Source organism: Strigops habroptila, chromosome 11, assembly GCF_004027225.2.
Source record: "Strigops habroptila isolate Jane chromosome 11, bStrHab1.2.pri, whole genome shotgun sequence".
NCBI lineage: Eukaryota > Metazoa > Chordata > Aves > Psittaciformes > Psittacidae > Strigops > Strigops habroptila.
In genome coordinates, this window is record NC_046360.1 from 9,641,441 (window position 1) to 9,663,287 (window position 21,847).

General features: G+C 40.4%; 2 protein-coding genes across 7 annotated transcripts in view; one reads left to right on the top strand and one right to left on the bottom strand.

The window, feature by feature from the left end:
- PI4KA (phosphatidylinositol 4-kinase alpha) overlaps window positions 1-14,107 on the bottom strand; it is a 60,191-nt gene extending 46,084 nt beyond the window's left edge. For 4 of the 6 annotated variants that reach the window (XR_003993653.1, XM_030500741.1, XM_030500743.1 and 1 more), the window contains exons 1-14: window positions 13,855-14,107; window positions 11,508-11,624; window positions 10,230-10,323; window positions 9,473-9,561; window positions 8,889-8,961; window positions 8,315-8,574; window positions 7,577-7,643; window positions 5,405-5,553; window positions 4,737-4,802; window positions 3,622-3,718; window positions 3,047-3,238; window positions 2,212-2,312; window positions 1,353-1,482; window positions 477-609 (exon numbers count right to left, since the gene is read on the bottom strand). Coding sequence is in view for 5 of the 6 variants with exons in the window: in XM_030500741.1 (XP_030356601.1) it covers window positions 477-609; window positions 1,353-1,482; window positions 2,212-2,312; window positions 3,047-3,238; window positions 3,622-3,718; window positions 4,737-4,802; window positions 5,405-5,553; window positions 7,577-7,643; window positions 8,315-8,574; window positions 8,889-8,961; window positions 9,473-9,561; window positions 10,230-10,323; window positions 11,508-11,624; window positions 13,855-14,061 (1,775 nt within the window). In the remaining variant the exon portion in view is untranslated. Of the gene's footprint in view, window positions 1-476; window positions 610-1,352; window positions 1,483-2,211; window positions 2,313-3,046; window positions 3,239-3,621; window positions 3,719-4,040; window positions 4,246-4,736; window positions 4,803-5,404; window positions 5,554-7,576; window positions 7,644-8,314; window positions 8,575-8,888; window positions 8,962-9,472; window positions 9,562-10,229; window positions 10,324-11,507; window positions 11,625-13,854 lie in introns of those variants that run through there. The other 2 variants (XM_030500742.1, XM_030500745.1) reach the window with 2 other exon arrangements.
- Window positions 14,108-14,338: 231 nt separating this feature from the next.
- On the top strand, window positions 14,339-21,495 carry SNAP29 (synaptosome associated protein 29). The gene is made up of 5 exons (XM_030500763.1): window positions 14,339-14,748; window positions 16,235-16,431; window positions 17,143-17,225; window positions 18,150-18,254; window positions 19,955-21,495. Exons 1-5 carry the CDS (start codon window positions 14,518-14,520, stop codon window positions 20,110-20,112), a joined length of 774 nt encoding a protein of 257 aa, XP_030356623.1. The 5' UTR covers window positions 14,339-14,517; the 3' UTR covers window positions 20,113-21,495.
- The last annotated feature ends 352 nt before the right edge of the window (window positions 21,496-21,847 follow it).

The following is a 21,847-nucleotide window of genomic DNA, read 5'->3' on the forward strand; positions in this document are numbered from 1 at the left end:
ACTTCAATCCCTTGTCTCTAGTCACCAACTATTTGTCTTCCCTCCCGCTCTCTGTAGCTGTCTGGAAGAGAAGAATAATCATCACACTGCCCACATTTTAGAGCTTCACAATCCTGTTACAGAGGCTTGCTTAACACGGCAATCTAAGCAGAAAACAAAAACCCCAGTGAATATCAAACTGGTGACTGCATGAATTACATATGTGGGAAGCAAAACAATGAGACCAAATAATAATTTTACAATTAGGACACAAACAGATCCAAGAGATATGGCCGGGGGTTAGAACTAGATGATCTTAAGGTCCTTTCCAACCCTAACCATTCTATGATTCTGTGTCCAAATTAAAATGAAGTCATGATCAAAAAGGGCAAAAAGCTTTAACAGAGGCACAGAGCAGCATCTTCTCAATGGTTACAATACTTTTCTGCTAGAGAAATAGAACACATGTTCCAACATGGTGCAATTCTCTCTCTTACCGGCAGATGTTGTCTATGGCAATGTCACGCAGCTGCTCATACATGGATGGTTGACTTTTCTTGCCCGGCATTACATTTAGAGTGGATTCTGAATGCTCGTTGGTTACACTAATCTTGATGTCATTACCACCTACTAAGAACACAGAGGATGGAGATCAACACCATGTGAAACACCTTTTTTCCCAGTATCTGGTGAGCGTAAACCACTATTTTACAGCTTAGAAAGTTGAGCTGAAGAAATCTGGAAGTGCACGTTATCACTACCTGTACCAAATATTACTGCATTTAACTATTTCTAAATAATTATTCCTAAAGTTAGTCACCTTCAGTTACCATTTTATCTGTTCTGCTTTAGAATTACGATTCTGCTTTTGCATTTGCAAGTGATTGAAGTTAAACATTTTCTTTTTGGAAATCCTAATATGATATAATAATTTTAAAACAACAACAAACAGCCTGCCAAATGTCATTAAGAAGGTCTTGGGGCTGGAGCAGAGGACATATATGAAGAGTCTGAGGAACACAACCTTGTTCAGCCTGGAGAAGAAGTGGCTTTGGAGAGACCTAACAGCTGCCTTCAATACTGCAGCAGCATTCTATAGGTGGTGATCTCACTCAGGACAAAAATCCTCAGTTTCAGCAAAAGAGGCTCAGCAATATTACTGCTAGGATAAAATGTAGTTCTACGCACACTGCTTGCCTTTAGATACACTTGTATCAGAATGTGAATGGCATTCCTCCTCTCCACCTCCAAAAAACCCCACAAAAATCATCTCCATTTCCCCCTACACAAAATATCCAAAAGCACCAAAAAACCATGTAAGTTGGAAAACAATCACTAGCATGTCCTTTGGAACGTGGCCTTTTTTCCTTTACCTGTGTGATACTGGCTATGATACTTATAAAGTTTCACAAGCACCGGGGAAGGTATCACAAGAAAGTCTCTCAAGGATGGATTGACAGAATGAACCACAACAGGAAACCTCTCACACAAACGACCTAGACCCTAAAAAAGAAAAAAGAAAAAAAGAAAAAAAATACAACACTTAGAATACAACAGCACAATTTTCATTTCAACTGTAAGATTGCAACTTCAGCTCAGTACAAAAAAAAACCAAACCAAACCAAGCCCCAAGCCAAAATGAACCTATGTAGTTCTGAGGGATTCAGTTTTTAGGAGATTTAGGCATTTTAAGCCTCTAATTCTTTTAGATCCTAGATGCATCATGCCAGTCACTGCTGCTTGCTTCCTGGGTGATTCCACAGGAGTTAGATGAAATGAACAGCACTCTCTAAAATGAAAGTTTCTGGACAAGTTCTAAAATTTAAGAATGTTGGAATCCTGGTAACTTACTATTTACTGTGTGCTGGAAAATATCACATTTGTAAGACTATGAATAAATGCCAAATAAGACAACAAAACTTAGAATAACCAAGCCTTAGTCTTAAAACGCATAATATGCCAGTCCCAGTATTTTAAGTGTTTATCTAATGGACTAAGCCAAATATTTCAGAAATTAAATACTGGTTAAAAAAACCCTCATGAATATTATTCTTCAAGAAGTAGTTGAGCTAAGAAATTTTGAAAGCACTGCTCTACTACAGTTCTAGCTTCCACAGCAGGCCTCTAAAATCCAAACGCAGAACACAGTCACAGAAAGTAATACAAATAGCAGATAAAAAGTGTTCTTCTCCCCTGACTCTCATGGCAATGTCAAATACTGTAAAGACAGACCTGCAAACAGCAAATTAGCAGCGGCAAGTGAGCAATGATGACTTTGCTTGAGGTTTTTGACTGCAGCTTCTCTGATAACTTGATGCACAGGTTTTCTGCACCTTAAATGAAAAATAAAACAGAAAAATTTATCTTTATCAGATTTATTATTAGGCCACACACAATCCAATGCTTACTGGAATTTCTGAAATTTATCAGCTTCGCTCTTCTCATACTACAATTTCCCAAAGATATTGAGTCCTTCTCCTATGAAAACAGTTTTGGAAACTTAGGATCTGCACCAAACAGCTGTGTCAAACACTGAGAGAATGACAGTACTTAAAGTTGATTTTCAGTGTACTTCCTATTTGACAGAAATTAAGAATTGCAAGGCTCAAAGGAAAAAATCCTTCACATACTCAGAGGCCGTGTACAAACTATACAAGAAAGAAAACAGAAAAAGTGAGATGGAGCTTCCCAGTCCTTTCAGCAATGAAGAAAATACATCTTTCTAAAAAAGAATGACTGAGAAACATTTAAGACACTAAGAACAATAATTAAAAACAAACTAGAAAATAAGCAGCTGCATCTAATGCAACAACTAGACCATCTCTTGTAGATAAGCCAATAGGATGATTCTGTTTCCATTTCTATAGATATGTCTAATTACCTACCCAACTAATTTGACAACTTTTTGATGGAAGCTTTACTATTCTAATTGCAAATTCTAATTGCAAAAAGTATTCCACTGAAATTGATTTTGTATTTCTCTCAGCATCATCTACTCTCAGACTTTATAAGTATTTCTACAACTTAAAGACAACAGACATTCCAGAGACTAAAGAGCATTTATTACCTTGCTCATCTTTCACAGCCCACACCATGAGATCCACACAGGCAGCGTTAGCCTGACAACGCAGTTTTAAAGGACTCAGTTCATTGTGCAGCCGATCCACATCATGAAGGATTTTCTGAAGTTCTGACTGACTGCTGTTGAATTGCTCTAGCACAAAATCATGGATTTCCTTCACAAATAAGTTGGGAAGGTCTAAAGAAATAAAAGGAAACAGCATTATACTAGAAGGATGGGAATCAGTGTATCGGAATGACAGCATATATAAAATTCATTGCTAAGTTATAAATGAAACTATTTAATAAACTTCATATCTTGACTAAATGATAAATTTCACAGCAAAGTCCATCAGCGAGCAGACAACTGAAATGCTATTTATCTTTTTAATAGTGCTTTTTAATGGTCCTATTTCCGTAGGACCTATTTTATATTGAAACATTTCAAAATACAAATTTTACAGCCTGTGCAGAGTTCCCAGGAAACACAAACCCCAATGTTCAAGCACTCAATACAATGCAGACAACACTTCGGATCCTAAACATAATGAAGGATATATTAAAACAATACAAACACTATACCTTTAATATAATATAAGGTGTCTCTCAGCATCTTAAACTGAGCAAGATAAAGAGGGTCACTGAATGTTTTGTAATAGAGATCCGTACTAGCACCCGTCTGAAAGAGAAAAGAAACAAGCTGCTAGATTCAAAAGTAAGTACTTTCCACTATATAAATAAATCTTCCTATTCCAATCACATAATTGTTTTCCTCCACAATGTAAACAAGCATTTAACACAGGTACCGGAAGTAGCCTCATAGTTTTTCTCCCTCTACTTTTATCAAAAGTCCAGCCACTCAGTGCATCAAGTAAGATTCAGTCACTCTTTTGATTTGAAGAGCACATGTATGTTATCTCTAACAGTGTTGTTAAAGAAAAAAGGAGAGGATTCGAACCTCTTATTCTCAAAGAAAGCAAGCTGTCTCCACTCAGGCCTACATTTCAAATACAGCAGTACTTAAATGAAAGCTGGAGCAAACAGCAAAGTTACTTTCTTGCAGAACTGAATGCATAATCTTTTCATTACAGCTTTACACCCAGAAGGAGATGAGGCTAACTCCATAAAGTGTGGTGGAGGCTGTTAGAAAACTGCTCCCAGGGAAGGAACAAGGACTACCAGATCTACAGAAACAAGTATGTCACCTCTGAAAGCAAAGGTGCACAAACTTAACACTATTAAACTTGTAGAAATGACGCCTAAAAAAGCAGCAGTGATTTCCAAGCCAGAAAAAGAAAACAACCAACACATTTTACCTACATGAAAAAAAGACAGTGTTACTGTAATATGCAGTAAAGACCTTAGTCTATGGCAAACAACTTTTGGGCAACCAATGATGTAATTGTGTAGGATAAGAGAGCTAAAGTAAGAAATGGTTCATTTTTTAAGAGAGTAACTATTTACTTCTATGTCAGTGAAGGACATTCCCCCTTCACCCCTCCATTTTACACAGTTCAAAGCTACACTTAAACCACTGAAAGAACAGTTTAAACAGGCAATTAGGATCATTTTGCAAAGAGAAGGCACACCTTACATAGGTAAAGAAATAGTTTTCCAATTACTGATTATTAAGACAAAAAAACAAAACAAAACAAAAAAACCAAACAAATCTTTAGAAAAGGAATTTAAAAACACACCTCTGCAACTTCAGCTACAACTGCATCCAAGGTCTTCAGCAGAGAATCCGCAACGATCTGTTTTACCTACAGAGGAAAAAAAATTAAAAGTAAAGAAAGGATGTTTCCTGATGGTGGCTCTAGACGGGAAGGCAGTACAACTTTACCCCTGCACAGAAAACAAGTCACTTGACTGCAAAGTGCCAGATGAAGTTAAGGCTACAAGAATCTCTGGTTGCAAGAAGAATAAATGCATTTGAGCCTCTGTGTGCTGCTCAAAAATAGCTGGTGCAGGAAACAAACATATCCACGAGTTTCTATCCCTCGTGTGAGTTCCCAGCAAATAAACCCTTCTAGGAAAGGGTCTCATTCTCACAGCAAAACCCAATCCTCTATTTCAGTAAGTAGCAGTATGTACGTTACCTCAGATCAAGTGCTCTGCAAGACTCAAACAGGAAGACATTGACATAAATTTATTTGATTTTACGAATTCTTCTTGGTTTATACGAGAGCTTTTTAGGAATGCTATTGAAGCACAACATTAAATGCCATAAAAATAACATTACACAAAGCTTGAGACACAAACGCAGTCTTTATTTGCAATTCTAAAAGCTTAAACTGCAGTGATTTCTAACACAAATATCTAGAATGCAAACTCACTGCAGCCTTCATAAGAATGCATCACATACCATGTTCAACAGCTGACGGAGCATTTCCAGTGGGATGTTAAACTCTTTATTGTTAATGCCATTGAAAAGAGGAGAAACTGAAAAGCTGGAACTGATTGTGGAGAAGTAATAATCAGGATCCAGTGCACTCCCATCAGGAAGATACGAGCCTGATCAGAAAAAATAATATAAGACTGGGGAAAGAGAGGATATATTAACTTTATTTATTGGTAATGTTCAGTCACTACTGAAGAGTTATTTCCAACACAGGTACAGTCTTTAACTTGCAACTACGAGGAGGCATATTTCAGCTAATCTACTGGTAAATCAAGACTGAAAATGATGAAAAAATACATTTGTTCATTAGAAGTTTACAATCCCAATGGAAGAATTCATTTCAATGACTTGTGTCCATGTCAGAAACACTGCTGACAAGAAGTCTCCCCATATTACTAACATGAATTAACCTGAAAACATCTGTAAATGCCATTTAGATCAAAAGCATAGAGGTGCAAAGAACAGGTTTAGTGAAACCTATCTTGCAAAGTTTTCTCCTATATTGGATCAAACGAACATGGGGCACACCTTTCACCTTAGAAGAGGCACTGATTCATTTCAGCAATTTGAAGCAAAGAGATAGCAAATTATTTTCCAGATTCAAGTACTCTATTAAGCAAACAACTTGCTAAGCATACTGCTTTTGGCACTATTTCCACTTTTAAAAGGAGATGTAATTTCTGAAGTACTCAGCTGCCTGGGCTAAAGTAATGTTCTTGTGATTAACAGGCTTTCAAGCAACACTATTTATTGATAACAACAGAAAGAATGTTTTCTGTCCTTTTTGCTAAAGTGCCAACACTGGCCAGAATAAAACCAAGGTCATTACTCATCTTCACAAAGTAAGACTATCACAAACCATATTATTAGAAATAATACAAGGGCTGCCTGTATCTGAAATCACAGAATCATAGAATGGTTTGGGTTAGAAAGTACCTTGAAGAAGTAGGTACCTTGGTAGAAGCTAGTACTGAAAATAAAATCCTGACTAGAATACAATAACTCTGCTAGAGACACAATTAAAATGATTCCAGAATTTTTACAGAGTTGTCCAGTACCCACCTATAGTTTTAATTAACATTATTTTTGTTCTATTATTATAGCCTTTCTCTAACCTGCAGCCTTTTGTGGTTTTGTTTGTTTTTAATCCATAACATGAAGACCATAAAATTGAAGTAGCATAGGTTGGTTCAGCAGGGTAGACAGAATACAAACATGTCTCTTCCTACGTGGCAATTTAAGAATGATATTTGAATTACCCTGCAATCTCACGATACAAGGAAGACAGACACCTCTGCAAATAGTAACAGGAAGGAAGAAGTGGCAGACATTAATTTAAGCCAGGGCTTGAGAAAGGAGAATGACCCAGAAACAGAGAATGCCCAAACTGTTAAAAACCTCAAAGGGCCAGACAAAACCAGAGACCCCCAAACACCTCAGATGCAGAGCTCCTCCACTTGATTCTATGACAGTTTTTTTTCAAGCCCTGCTTTGACACAAGAGCTCACAGCTAGAACTCTACCAAAACTCAGAGGTTAGGAATTTGTATATTAATGCACGAAAATTTTTCATGTTTCTGCCTTGTATGATACAGCAACTAACACACACTAGTGAGCACCCCAGTTTCTCGTTTATCATTTCTCACATCAGCAAATGACTAGGTCTTACACAATGACCCGTGTCACATTTACTTCATATGGAGCAGTTGTTTCAGATTTATACAACGTGCCACAAAGGTCTCAAAATTCCAGACCCTAATCCAACAATTCAGTTGTCTTGTGAAGCACAATATTAGCACATGTTCCTCAAAGTTACTCAGCCTAATCTCCTGAAATATTTTTGGCCTAGTTGAATTAAGCTCTTCAGTACTAGGCACAGTCAAACAGCAAAGGAAATCAGATGTCTCTCAGGAGCCTGCCAGAAACAAATGAGCTTGGAAACTACTCGTGTTAACAATAACTTCCTACTGTCTTTATCCCCCATAATTTGTCAGTATCTTAGCAGGCAAGTGCCAGAGAATTACTGTAAGAATTCTAGAGGGCAGAGAAAGGGGCCAAAAGGATTTTGGCTTTTAATTTTCCATAAACAGTAACAAAGTCCCAGAATCACACACTGTTTCTTTGCAAAATAATTTACCTTCAAAGTAATGAATTGCAGATCCTCCAGGGGAGCTGGGAGGGGGAATTCCACGTTCAGGACTAACCTGAAACATCACATAAAAGCTATCATTTGAAAAATACTTACAAAACATTGAAAAATCTTCCAGAGAATGGTTCATACATTTTACAATGAATCACAGCTTCAAGCAAAACTAACAGGAACTACTTGTTGCCAGACCGAACAGCTCAATTCCAACCAAAAAAGGGAAGTTAAAAAAGCCAGTTCAGTGCTTTTTACTAAAGGGAAGCTGTAAGAATGATGGCTCCTGTCCTATATGAAACTATGCTAGTAACAATCTCTGGTTTCAAAACTGGCACCTGAGTCCATTTTTCCCCTAAGACAACAATATCCACAGCTCCCGGTGAAACCAAGGGGAGCTCATGTATCCTCAGCACTTCTGAAGACTTTAGCCATTAAGCGACATCTTTCTGAATTCACAGATATATATCACAATGCTTTTGCACAACACAGGGAATAGCATTTGCCAATTGTTCCATGTGAATACTTATTAGTACAGTTAATTTAACTGCCACTGATGTAGCTCAGAAACTAAGAATTATTTTGAAACTCAGTTGTGGAATCAAAATAAAGATCCCTGATCAAACAATGTGTTAAGAGACTGTCTGTACACCCAGGCTTAATGCTGTCTTAACTCCCCCAAAGACCATGAAATCATCTAAGCACCAACTCCAACACAGAGCAAGTCATACAGACCTGTGAGATACTAGATACACTGCTAGCCTTTCTCTTTAGTGTTCCTTCTTGGCAAACAGTGAGTAGAGAGCTGGGGAGAATTGATCTGAAATCATTAAAGGATCGTCGGCGAATTCCTTCAAGCTCTTCTGGAACTCTCAGGGAGTGTGGGGGAATTTTGGGGAAAAGCTTTGAAAGAAGAGCCTCCTCTGAATTGCTGTAGCGACCAAAGGCTCGAGAGATTCCTATCAGGCAGGGCACTGCATACTTGCATAAATATACTGGAAAAGAAAAACACATGAAACAGTATGTTAACAGTAACTTAGAACTACCTCTTCATAGTTTTGCTGCCACTTCACTAAACTATTTCAGACTAATGTGCTTTACAAAGACTGATTTGTGCAAGTAGAGGAAAAAACAAATTAATACACTTCTGCTTCCGGATTTACCAGCCAGCAACAAACAGAATAAATATGTGCTAAGGGAAATCGAATGAAAAAGTTGCTCACTTTTCAGGAGTGATCCTGATAATCAGAAAACACAAGAGAAGTCCAAAGGACAGGAGTTACAAATATAGTAAGAATTTTAATAGTACCTTTATCGTGCATTTGTGGCGTCTGGCACATTCCTAACAGGAACTGCATTACTTGTAGAATTGCATCCAAAATCTAAAGTAACCAAGACAAACATACACAAACATCTTTTGGTAAAGAGATATCATTATCTTATAATGATATCACAACAAATGAAACTTGCAAATATTAAGGTAAGCACCTCTGTAAACAAGATGTTTTAATGCTGTGTGACTGCAGTAGTATTCTGCCCTCAGTCAACTTACAGAGCTGCTTTTGTCAAGTCTGCAGTTCGCTGGTATGTACTAGCAGAATAAAACTGCAGCACTCCTGATCTCAGTATCAAAACCTGAATTCAACTGACATTCTCTGACACCCAGAAGTAACAGCTGATTTATTAATATCTTCTAGATACTTGACTATCAATTAACACAAGCAAAATAATGCAGCAGTACAAATGTTAATCAATCCCTTTGCAAGAGAGGAAGCAGCTGTAGCATACTCTTCTCCAGACATTTGTCAGTATTACAGCATCTTTTCCAATCAAAATGATTCTATGACTGGAGAATTGGGTACTACATCAGCACAAACTTAAAATAAACTCTACCTGCTCTCTGAGAGACACATCCTTGTAAGCAACATCTGATAACAACGTTACCAAGCAGAAGCTGAAGTTTTCTGCCACTGGAAGCAAGCCTGCAAAGAAACAGACAGAAAATGAGCCACTTTAGCATTGTTGGAGAACGCCAACGTAGAAAGAGCAAATAATAATAAAGGAAGAAGACATAAGTGATTCCCATGTCACACAGTTCTGAGACAGACTGTAGAAAAAACAATATTACATAAAAAATTTAGAAATACACTCTAACCAGTATAATTTCAGTATGAAATATTAAAAGAATAATTTAAATAATCAAAATTTTTCCTAGTCTTTCAAATAATAATTAAAAAATATATAATATTACATAAAAGTATTCCTCTAGCAATTTCAAGAGATATCAAGTGAGCAAGAAATTAAGGGGTTTAAATAGCAACTAAGCATCAAAGTGAAGAGTGTACAAATCTTAGATTCTATTCTCCTGCTCTAACTGCTATACAACCTTCTCCAATTTAATAACAAAATATATTGAGCATAGAATTATTTGGATAGTGTAACTTATTGCAAAGCAGGCAAGCAAGAAAGCTAGGAGCTCCTCAACTTTCTCTTTGCTGCTAAAGAAAAACAGTATTAAAGGCTGTTAAGTCAGCAGCTAAGACCCTAGCAGGACCTATCACCTTCCCTTGTACCATGTCCTGAATAACCTTTGTTATTTCTATTTCCTAGCTGTCATTCCACAGAAAGATCAAAAAAATCCAAACACCACCTCTGTTTTTCCGTGCATTGCTTTCTTCTATCCATTGGACTTTGGGCAGACCCTTCAGAAGTCGAAGGAGGTAAGGAACCACGTTATCTTTGTGCTAAAGAGGAAAACACTCTCTTTAAAATGGAGAAGAAAAGCTGAACCATATCATCTCAAGTTATTTTATAAAGATAGAAAGACTACACTAACCACACAGAGAACTTGCTTCTAATGATTACTCCACAGGCTTTTTGAATATTGCAAAATTGATTTCAACACAGGCAAATGAAAATAAACCAATTCAAGGCTATAAATTCAACCCCTTCAGTCTAGGCAACAGTTCATTCTCCATGAAAGTTGGAGAAAAAACATTAGAGAACAGTAATTAACCCCAAACAATTTATTAGTTTACAACAAGGTCACACAATTTTAAGGCAGCTAGAAATTCAGAGCACCACTCTCAATTCAGTACACGTGATCCATCCCGTAGACACCACCTCACACATTGTGTGTAACGCTTCAGCTTCCTAATCTGCGAATCAAACAGGAGCACTTTCCTTCCTCAGAGAGTTGGATTAACTAACTGCTGGCTTTGGAAACACCAAAAAAGTGCTGTGAAACACGAATAGAACTGCCTTATTTAAACCATACTACAAAAAATGCAAACCCCCATAGCATTAATAAAATGCATTCAAGCTATATCATAGTAACTCAGTATTAAATTCCTGATGCAAACCCTAGCAACATTAAACAACTTAAAGTAAGGTCTAATGTCTTTGGACCTAGGACTTTTAGGACCTAGGACTGCTTTTCTTTCCTCTGCATGGAACGCCACCACACCCAGGGTTTGAAGGAAAGAGAACCAACTTGTCATATGCAGGCTGACAGATACAAAAGGGGTGTTCGCTTACAATGCAGCCTACATGCAGTGTTTGTCTTTTTATCCTAAGTAATGTCAGGTATGAAAAGGCCTATTACAAACCTAATATTCAGAAGCATGTAGGGAAGAACAAGCAATGACACATATGGTTTGAACAAATCCTCCTGAACAGCCTTTCCGTTCTCTCTGTAAGCCATCATGACCAAAAAACACGACAGCAGTTTGGCTGTGTCAGTGCTATGACACACTTGTCAGTACTGTCCTCATTTCCTTGTGCTCTCCTGCCTGCATCCATCTGTTCTCTCTGATCATTTTACTTATTTTTATGAGAATACCAGATTTCCATTCACTGAACAACTAAACCTGAATTCATGCAAAATCTTTCAAGTTAAATAGAGTTATAGCCTAAGCAGGAAAAATACCTGAAGGTCAGATTCAATTAGAAAGATTCCTAAAGCAATGACAGCATCTCTGCGACGTTCATCTAACTGGAAAATCCCATGGAAATCCACCGGACACATACAGAGCAGCTTTTGTACCTGAAAAACAGTGGAGGGAAAGAACAGTGGAACAAGACTGAAATTGTCGCAGGCACCCAAGAGAGCAACAGCCAACGTGTCAAAACTGCCTTTTACAAGTCCACCAGCAGACCTCAGGGAAGCAAACAAATGCCTCCCAGCTCCTCCTTTATGGCCCAGCCCTAGAGCCCAGCAAGCAGCGGGCCTGGGGAGCACCACTACAACTGCAGATGTTTTCAGAGCAGAGAAGCAGCTGGCAGGCTGTGCTTTTCAAGACTCATTCCTGTGCTTGAAGTGGACAGACGTCTTTCTACCTTCTGGAAGACAGGTGACCACACTATCCTCTTTTAGTCATCAATCTTAATGAGAGCATCTAAGCATGAGGAAAGAGTGATGAACAACAGAAACTAGAGACAGAAAAACCTCAAGTCAAACATTTTTACTACAACAGGGGTTGAGTTAAAAGTTTTCTTCAACACTTGATAAAGTGTTTCCACACCTCAAGAGAATTTCTGAAACTTTCAGAGCATCACATTCACAGAGCTCGTTCCTGCATCCCTGGTACAACAAAGCCTTCCTTCCACTAATTCATTGAGCATTTTGGGTAGGCAAGAAATATGCAGCAGGCATACACATTACATTTGCTCAATTCCTGTGAACAAAACCCAGGTGGATGAAGCTTTGGTACAGCTGCACCAATGCCTTGTTCATATACAGCAATGAAAAATAAACTGTCACCTAGCTGGGTATGGCTTTTGCTCAAATCCTTTTAACACAACAGATTAAGTTTCAAGAACTATTATTTTCTCACTACTTACCTATTATTTCTCTCCATAGCCTGCAAACACACATCTAAAGAACATAGCAAATCTCCCAAATACTTTTTTTCCCCCCTGTGGAACTGTTAAGAAAGGAAAAATGCCAAAAGCATATTGTCTTTTTATAAATCTCCTTGATGTTAATAAATATTGCCTAAAAAGGACTGTCATAATAACTAACTATGTTTGAATACCAAGTTACTTCCGATTTAGATAACTCTTTATACACCCCGCCTCGAACTTTCTAAACCAAGAAACTATTTCTCTAGAGAATTAGAAGAATTTACTGGATGCTCCGTGGAATTCAACATTCTGGTCCTTAAACTGCCACACCTCAGAATTATAAGACCTGTAACACAACACATATAATCCTCAAAGAAAACACAGCAGAAGAAATACAGACTTTGTAAAGTAACCTCTGATGCCTATGTCCCACATCAGGTTAGTATCTGCAGTAACATGAGTGAATAACTTTTGCTAGATAAGAACTTTTAATATCATTTACGTCCTACTGCAGTCTCAGGAGGGGACAGAAGGGAAAGGAAGGGAAAGTCCCTGGATATTAGTCAACCAACAGCAAGGCTTAAAAAAAAATTATTCACAGTTGGCTGTCAAACTAATAGCAGACTCCCAGAACAAGAACGAAGAAGCCTGCACCACCAGGCTGCCCACCTCCCCTCCCTGCAGCAGCACCATGCTTGACCACGGCAGCTGCTCTGTGCCAGCAGTGTAGACGCATGTGGGGAACTACCCAGATGGAGACGCCCCTGGTGTGGTTTGACATCCAGGGGAGGTTTATTTCCACCAGGCACATTTTCTCTTGAGCTGATTGTGTCGCTTGGATTTAGCCAGATACACAGAGTAAAGCAACCAGCCCCAGTTAGGCTGAGACCAATTACATCTGCAAGCCCATGTTCCACAAGCTCAGGGACATGCACCTGATGTGAGGACCCATGTTCCTCATGAGGATATGAGGGGCTACTCCAACAGCACCGGCCATGGCTGCTGCGGTGACACCTCCTCCAACGACAGTATTTTTGGGTCCCCACAGGCCCAGCAGCCCCCACTGCCACAGGACAGCCCTCACCCGAGGAAAGCAGCATCCTCTTGGGCAGCGGCACAGACACACCCGCGGGCCCCTGAACGCGACAAGGCCAAAGGAGGAGGCCCCGACCCCGCACTTCACAGAGGGCCACAACCCGGCACCCTCCCCACACACCCGGCACAAACGTTCCCGCAGGAAGGGCTCGGACCCCCCCGCCGCGGCTCCCATGATGCCGACCCTTCCACGCAGACTCCACACGCGTGACAGACAGAGGCAAGCCCCACTAGCATGACGACCCTCCACACCACAACTACGCGGCTCCCACACACGGCAGCCGCAGACCCCCGCAGTCCTCACGGACGGAACCCCCCCACAAGCCGCTCCTCACCTTCTCCAGCGGCGCGGGGCTCTGCACCGCCAGCGACCGCGCCAGCGACAGCACCGTGTTGAAGTAGAAGCCGCGCGCAGTGCCCGCGCTGCTGCTCCGCCCCGCGCCCGCGCAGGGCGCCGCGGCGGCCGCCGCTGTGGTACTGGCCGCAGCCGTGGCCGCAGTTGCTGCAGCCGCAGCTGCTGCCGCCACCGCCGCGGCCGCCATGTTGTGATGGAACGGGAGGGGCCACCCTCCCGCCGGTCAGCCCGCCCCGCCCTCCTCTCGCGAGACCACCAGTTCGTGCGGGATCACATCGCAAAGATGGCAGCGTCCGTGGCGGCTTCATCGCTCCGCCCCTCGTTGGTGCCCCTCCCTCCTGCAGCACCGCCCGCAGGCCCCGCTCTACAAATGGGCGCGCCCAGCCCACCTCCTCCACATCTCCACCCCCTGCAATGGTTCCTCCCGGTGTCCGCCTATCCCCCAGCGGGACTGCAGTGGGTTCATCCCACCCCAGGAGGGAGGGCCGGGCGTACGCGCGTGGTGGTTCCGCCCGGCGGCGGCCTGTGGGCGGAAGGACGGGAGCGGGCCGCGGCCTGAAGGGACGCAGCCCCGGCCCGGCCGCCGTCAGGAGCTAGCGCTGAGCGCGCCGTCTCCTTGAGCCACCCGCTGTCCCCGGGCACCATGTCGGGCCTCCCGAGGAGCTACAACCCCTTCGCCGAGGAGGAAGAGGAGGAGGAGGCGGCGGTGTCGCCGTGGTCGGCGAGCGGCGGCGGCGGGGAGGCGGAGGGCGCCGCGCGGCAGCGGTACCTGCAGCAGGAGGTGCTGCGTCGCTCCGCCGCCACCGCCGACAGCACCACCCGCTCCCTCTCGTTGCTGTACGAGTCCGAGCGCATCGGCGTGGCCGCCTCCGAGGTGGGTCGCGGACCGGAGACGGAGCCGTCGGCCCCGGAGCTGTGGCGATGTAGGGGCCGGCCGGGGGGGAGGTGACAGCGTATTGTTTTCCTTTTCCTTCTCCCGAAACACCTCTGTTTAGAGTTATCCAGAGTTTCGGACAGTGTTACCTCTCTGCGTCGCTGCGGACGGTCGTTATGGGTGGAGGCGCGTTTTGAGGGTATTTTGGAGGAAACCCCCCCCCCACTTAGACCTTCTCTATCAGTATAATACAGACTGGGGCTCGGCTGTGTCGAGCTGCTTTTATCAACTCTTACTAAGACTTATTAATGGCATTTGTATCCATTTTTATCGGATTAAAAAGTTTTCCGCAGTTCTCTTGGTTAAATGGCGAGCCTGTCCTCTTGGTTGGTTGTGATGGCCTTGCTTTGTCCCGATTAATCATTTCCTTCATTCTTCTGGCTGTGTTTCAGAATAGTTTATCCTCAGAGGCATTGTTCAGCGAGGTCATATCCACTGTGTCACCTGCTAATGGGACGTTTCCTTCAGCGTTAGTAACGTGGTTGCTCAAATTAACCTGAGAGAACACCCAAGCTGCCACAGGTGCTTATACTGAAGAGGGTCCCCAGTGGCACTTCACTGACCTTGTGGGTTTGTGATTTATTTGCCCAGAAAAGCACAAATTCAGGAATCAAGAATTTAGGCTTAACAGGGCTCATGTTAAACTTGAATCGTGTGTGTTTGCTTCTTTATTGAGGGGAAAAGAAGAATATTCCACTAGAATGTCCTGAAATTTAGAGAGAATATGAACACAAGTTCTTTGTTTTGCACTAGTGTGAGCTGCAAGTGACTTTCTTGCCAGAATTAATCTTTTGATTACTTTGGAATAATGTTTGTGCTGCTGAATTAGAAAGTGACATAATTGTATATATCAACATTTCTAAGCTCTGCACTGTTAGTATTAGTTCAAATAATGGTATGAAAAAATTATACATGCATTTATTGCCTTTGGTTATTCTGTTTCTAAATTATCAGGAACATCCCAGTAACGTCAAAAGAGTCTTTACTTCCCAATGAGGATGTCATTCTAAACTAGGAATGGTTCTGCTTGCTCATTTCCCTGCTGCAAACCTTTGCATTTTCACTCCATCACCCATCTGGTGCCATGCTTGTTCCATCAAGAAGAGACACAAATATCAACCTGACAAAAGGCCGATACAGAAAATTCCTGGATGCTGTTTGTAGTAGGTGTTGGGAACCTGGTGTTGCGTAGTGATGAGGATTTTATAGCTGGCTAATGCTATGGCTGATTAGCAACTCATGACTGAAATGCCCTGGGGGAAGAAGAGTGAGTGAAAAGGCTGTATGCCTTCAGAAATAATCTACATGGGATGATGGAACTGTTATTTTTCTTCAGAGAGCCTGTTAAATGTTTGATGCTTCAGTTTACTGATGTTCCTATTTATCTTGGCTTAACTAGTTCTCTTTTTCTGTCGATATCTGTTAGGAGCTTGTACGACAAGGGGAGGCACTGAAGCGCACAGAGCAGATGGTAGATAAAATGGACCAGGACTTGAAGACTAGTCAAAGGCACATAAATAGCATTAAGAGTGTTTGGGGGGGCTTGGTGAACTACTTCAAAGCCAAACCTCCGGAGAGCAAGCCGGAGCAGAATGGAATGCCTGAATATTATGCTAACAGTAGGTAAGGAAAATCCACGTTTTACTTGGGACTTTTCTCCCACAGCATCTCTGAAACGTCACCTCAAAATTCAGAACTTAAAAGATCTGTTGATTCTGTCAAGTAGACTCCTGAGATGGTGTCTAGCTCACATTTTCCCTTTAACTCTTAGAAAAATATTTTCACTTCTATTTATAGTGGTAAGAATAACACTGAGAAATTAATTCAAACAATTACAGAAAATTACACAAGTGATTCTTCAGTCTTCTGAATTATCATGCTTACTTCAGTCATACCAGAAAACCATGATTTGTAGCACTGACATGCTTCCAGTTAAGTGTTATGTGTGTTTCTTTAGCTTCTACTAAAAGCTGTAAATAAAAATTAATTGCTGTGAAATTTAGTGTCTTACAGTACTTGTGTCTCTTCAGCTGAGGAATTTATGTAAAGGCTGGTAGTGGTGCATGGATTCCCTTTCCTTCCATCCTCCACTAGAGGAAAGCAATAGGTTGCCTCCAAGATGGAAGATACAGTTTTGGTTTTGATACCAGTGCTATTTTCAGCACTAAAGTTCTGCTTTCACTAAAGACAAATGCTAATAATTTATTTTAAAGCAATATATTAGATCTGGTGTAATAAATGTGCTGCTCTTACATAAATGTGGTATCTGTTCTCGTTTAATAGATTGAGGCTTGTGGTCCTTAGGAATGTTTTCTTTTTATTCTTTGTTACCAGGTTAAAAGAAGCCATGATGTCTAGTAAAGAGCAAGAGTCAAAATACCAGGAAAGTCATCCAAATTTAAGGAAGCTAGATATAGGTTTGTAACTTTATTTTACACTTATGTCTGTCATCAATACAGGGTGAAGGTAGAGACCCTTCAACTTATGTTGCTGCTTAATGTCTGGAGATCTGTATCCCAGCCTTCATGGCTCCGAATTCTAGAGAACTGTTTCCACTAAAACTCTTTGTAGCCCAAGAATCCATATAACATGCAGGCAGCCTTGTCCTGTGCTTGCCAAAATGCTAACATGCATTCGGAGGTTATTCTTTTTAACCATCCTTTTGTCATAGTTTTCAGATAGGTTTTCCTTGTTATTTCAAACAAGGACTATAACCCTTCACACTGAAGTCATTACTTAATTCATGCAGGGAGGTGTATGGGGTTTGATCTCATTCCCCGTTCTCACAATGTGTTAACTTGTGATGACTTCTGTGTTCAAAACAATTTTTCCTTTTTAAAGTGAGGTTCAATTTAGTTTAGTAAGAGTAAGAAAGCAGTAGGGTATCTTTATAGTTGTAGTTCTGTACGTGAAGAAATGCTTTTTGGCAAAGTTAATCTCCATTCCACACTGCATAATGTTAAAAGTCTGTCCAATAGAGGGCAGAAATAACTCGATTCTGGTGGCTTGTCCTGGGGGAACACTAACTCTGGTAGAAGTTACCAGCCTACCTGCTCTGTTACTTGGGTGGCTCAGTTTGTTTTGTTCTTATTACTCCCAACTTCCCAGCAGAACTACAAAAGGCTGCCCAAACTAGAATAATTGTAGCTTAATAACTGTTCGTTTTGAGGAATGCCCTATAGATAGCAGTGTTGGACTACTTCTCATACTCCTGCTAACAGGTTATGGTATTACATGGCAGCTGTGGTCAGACTCATTTTTAATAACCCTTCTAAAACTTTAAAGCATCTTCTTAACAGCTTTTTTCTTAGATAATATTTTGTATTTTATACTCTTAACAGACAATGATTTCAGCAAAGCAGATTTAGTTTCCTCAGCACCAAGGGATTCCTATCCAAAGAACCAACACCTGCGAGCTTACCACCAGAAAATTGATAACAACTTAGGTGAGTGAGAGAACTGCAGCTGTTTCATGTAATGTAATTCTCAATTTTTGGCTCTTTAGCCAGGGAAAATTACTAATATATTGCCAATGAACACTTTTTATTTTAGTTCACAGGTGGAATTTGATAATTAAAAACAAATTGTTTGCTTGTATTTTGCATTTCAAAACTATCTGTGTGGCAGAATGCAAAGTTTGATTGAAGCATACATTATTTGAATGGTAGAATGCTGTGGGGTCTGTGTGTGTCAACTACTTGTAAATACTAATAACATCTGAGTTAGAAATGCATTTCACCTGAAACCAGCTAGAAACAAACTGGCTAGGATGCCTGGAATAGTGAAAATCTAATGTGGCAACTGATATGCTATTGGCATCAATACTTCAAATTCTTCTGCAACATGCTGTGCTTTAGAAATTGATAGGTTTTGAGCTGTCTCTGAGCAAAAAGACCAAGGGGGAAAAAGAACCCCACACACCAAAAGCATGAGTCCTCTTAGATCATTTATTGACAATAAGAAAAACACTCTTACCAAATGTGAATATGCTGGCAAATCTGTTGTTAGAAAGAGGAAGTGGTCCTTAAGTATCGTAACACTTGCAATTCAAGGTATGAATGCTTCTCTGAATCATCCTGTAAGTTGACTGGGATATCACTGGGACAAGCAGGCTTATCCATTCTGAAAAATCTTATTAAGCAGGTGTAGCAATAGTATAAGGAAATACTGCTTCAAATTGACATACAGATTATACCAGTGTGGAGACTTACTGCCTCTTTTTCTAAAGTTTACTACTTGTATTGAAAGAGGCATTCAACTTACCTAACTGACCATTAAACTCAGATATTAAATTGTACATCAGTTTGGACCCAAAGAATTTACAACTGTGTGCAGCTTTTGAAATAAACATGTTTCACAGAAAGTGAAAGAATTGAAAGACACTAAATATTTGATTTGTGAATTTGCTTTCATTACTTCCCAAAACCATTCAGCTGACTTTCTCTTCCTTTGTTCTGCAGCATATACACAAAGTGCCTCTTTGCTTACGTGTGTTGCTGTTTAGCTGACCTAGAAATAAGAGATTGGAAAGAAATCAGAAAGGAATGGATCAAAGAGAAATAGTCAAGTGTGAGAGTTAGAGGAAGCACGCTTGTTCTACTCACAAGCTGTGCAAAGCATATTAGCCTCAAAAGTGTTTACCAATCAATTGTGCAATAAAATAGTTTCCCTGTAGCCAAATTAGAAAATCTGGAAATGGGATTTTTTTTTATCTATGTTAAATAACTGCTTAAATGGTAAGTGTATTGGTATCTCTGCATGAAGTTTGCAGAAAAACAATTGAGGTAGTGAGCATATTGAGTGTATTGACCTGAGAAAAAATGTACCCCATTTCATATATATATATAAAAATTTTAAGTAAAAACTACATTACGGGGTATGTCCCTTTATAAAGATCCAATTTGGCTTTAAGCATCTGCAGTAAACTTGTAATGGAAAAAAGGAAGTGATTATTTCTGGTAGTAATGCAGTGGAAGTATTAATATATTGGTGCTTCCCCTGCTGGAGAAGAACACTCAGACTTGAGCACTTGTAACTAACATTTTCTAACTCAGGGATTCGGAGAAGAGGAAATCATGACAGTGTCCATTTAAACAGTATGCTTTATACTGCTTTGATTCCTTATGGTCACTCTCTTTGTTGCCAGATGAGATGTCTTCTGGGTTGAGTCGTCTGAAAAACCTAGCTCTTGGGCTGCAGACAGAAATAGATGAGCAAGATGATATGCTGGATCGGCTAACAAAAAAAGTAGAGACACTGGATGTCAATATTAAAAGCACTGATAAGAAAGTCCGACAACTTTAAAGGATTTTAAATTTTTTTTTTTTCTTGTCCAGCATCAGTTCTTGGATGTCCCATCTCAACCCATCACTTACAAAATCTTGGACAGTATCTGTTTTTCTTTTTTTCTGTTATTGATTTCGTTGTCATTAAAATTGCGTAATCTTAAGTGCAGCATAATACCTTAAATTTCTTCTTAATGTACATGGGAAGTGCATGTTGAGTAAAATCAGCAGTTGGGTCAATGCTTTTGTGCTGGGTACCCCGTGCAATTGTGTAACCGTGCGTCATGTGCGTGGAGGAATTTGCAATCTACAAAGCTGCAGTGTCCTCGGCCTGGGAGCCGTGATGAGCAAAGTAGCTGCATTTTGCCTTTGTTTTGGGGAGGGGACAGGGGGAACAGAATGTGCTGCTTTGTTCAGAACAAACGTTGCTAATTCTGTTTACCTACAGCTATGTTAAATTCTGACAAATGCCAATTTCCAACTGTAAAGATAATTTGAAGTAACTGTTCTCTGGCTTTCTGGGGCTTAAGGAACGAACTGTTCTGTGGAAGTCGTAAAATACCAAGGGTGTCATGCAGTGATGATAATATCCTGTGCGTGTTCCCTTTCCTGAGATGACTTTTACCAAATGGTGGCTCCACAAACTATGGCTTTACGTTTGGGTCACTAAATGCCATCACCTTTACAGTGCTTTCAGCAAGTTCTCTAAGGGTATCTTGTGGTCTGCAAGGAATATTGACTGACAGTGACTCAAAGTTTGAGTAACCAAATCAGAACTTAAATGTTCTGTGTATGTGCTCTTAAAAATTCTTTTGTAGAAATTGTCACTATTTGCTTTTTTATTTTCTGCTCTTTCTAGGTTTATTCAGTTAGGTGGTTATTTGAAAAATAGCTTCCATTTGAGAAATGGAGAGCTGGTCTGATACTGCACATACAGGTCATAGGAGATTGTTATTTGAGTTCACATTTATTACAAATGTGATTATGGATTGAGCAGATGCTGCACTTTCCTAAGTAATGTGACTGTTTTGGAGGAACTCAGCTATGGTTCCCACACTTCTGTGTTAGCTTAGCAGGCATGAAAAGTTCCTGCAAATGAAGAAAAATGCAAACATTTCGAGTCTTCCAGATAGAAGTTTGGCCTTGCACTTTTTTTTTATTCCTTTATAAGTATCACTGTAGAACAAAATAATTACAATTCCATTCCAGCCTGAAGACATGACAATGAGAACTTGCTGTCTGTCTGGAAAACAAGGAAGTTATTTTGGTTTGGAGAGGCCAAGGGACCTATATCAGTATTGCAGCACTTGCTATCAAATGACAGAGTGTGGCTAAGGAGACATAGTTACTTTATTGAGTTGGTGCCATGTTATCTTACGAATTAAAAGAAGACCTTGGTGTTTAGGGCTATCAAGCTTGTATCCTTCATGAACACCACGTACACCCTCCCCTTTCATTTTTGTTTTTTCGCCAGGGGATGTTACCTTGAGCTCACTTGCTACAGAGTACACCCAGTTGTTAAGGAGATGAAAGAAAACTTGAGCCTTTCTTGTTTTCCTGTGTCTCCTGAGAGTTCACTTGTAAATCACTAAAAAAGCTACACTTCTTGGACATAGTCTTACAAAAGAAAGTACTATTTCTGGGATTTCTAGGCAAGTAGAGTTGTGATTAGATTTAAAGTGAGCCTCTGCTTCCCCTTATGTTCATAGAATTATATGGGTTGGAAAGGACCTTAAGATCATCTAGTTCCAACC

What these genes read in the sequence shown, in the direction of transcription:
- SNAP29 (XM_030500763.1), top strand. Translation starts at nt 14,518, where the DNA reads ATGTCGGGCCTCCCGAGGAGCTACAACCCCTTCGCCGAGGAGGAAGAG. An exon ending in TCGGCGTGGCCGCCTCCGAG is followed by an intron (nt 14,749 to 16,234) that starts GTGGGTCGCGGA and finishes GATATCTGTTAG; the next exon opens with GAGCTTGTACGACAAGGGGA. An exon ending in GAATATTATGCTAACAGTAG is followed by an intron (nt 16,432 to 17,142) that starts GTAAGGAAAATC and finishes CTTTGTTACCAG; the next exon opens with GTTAAAAGAAGCCATGATGT.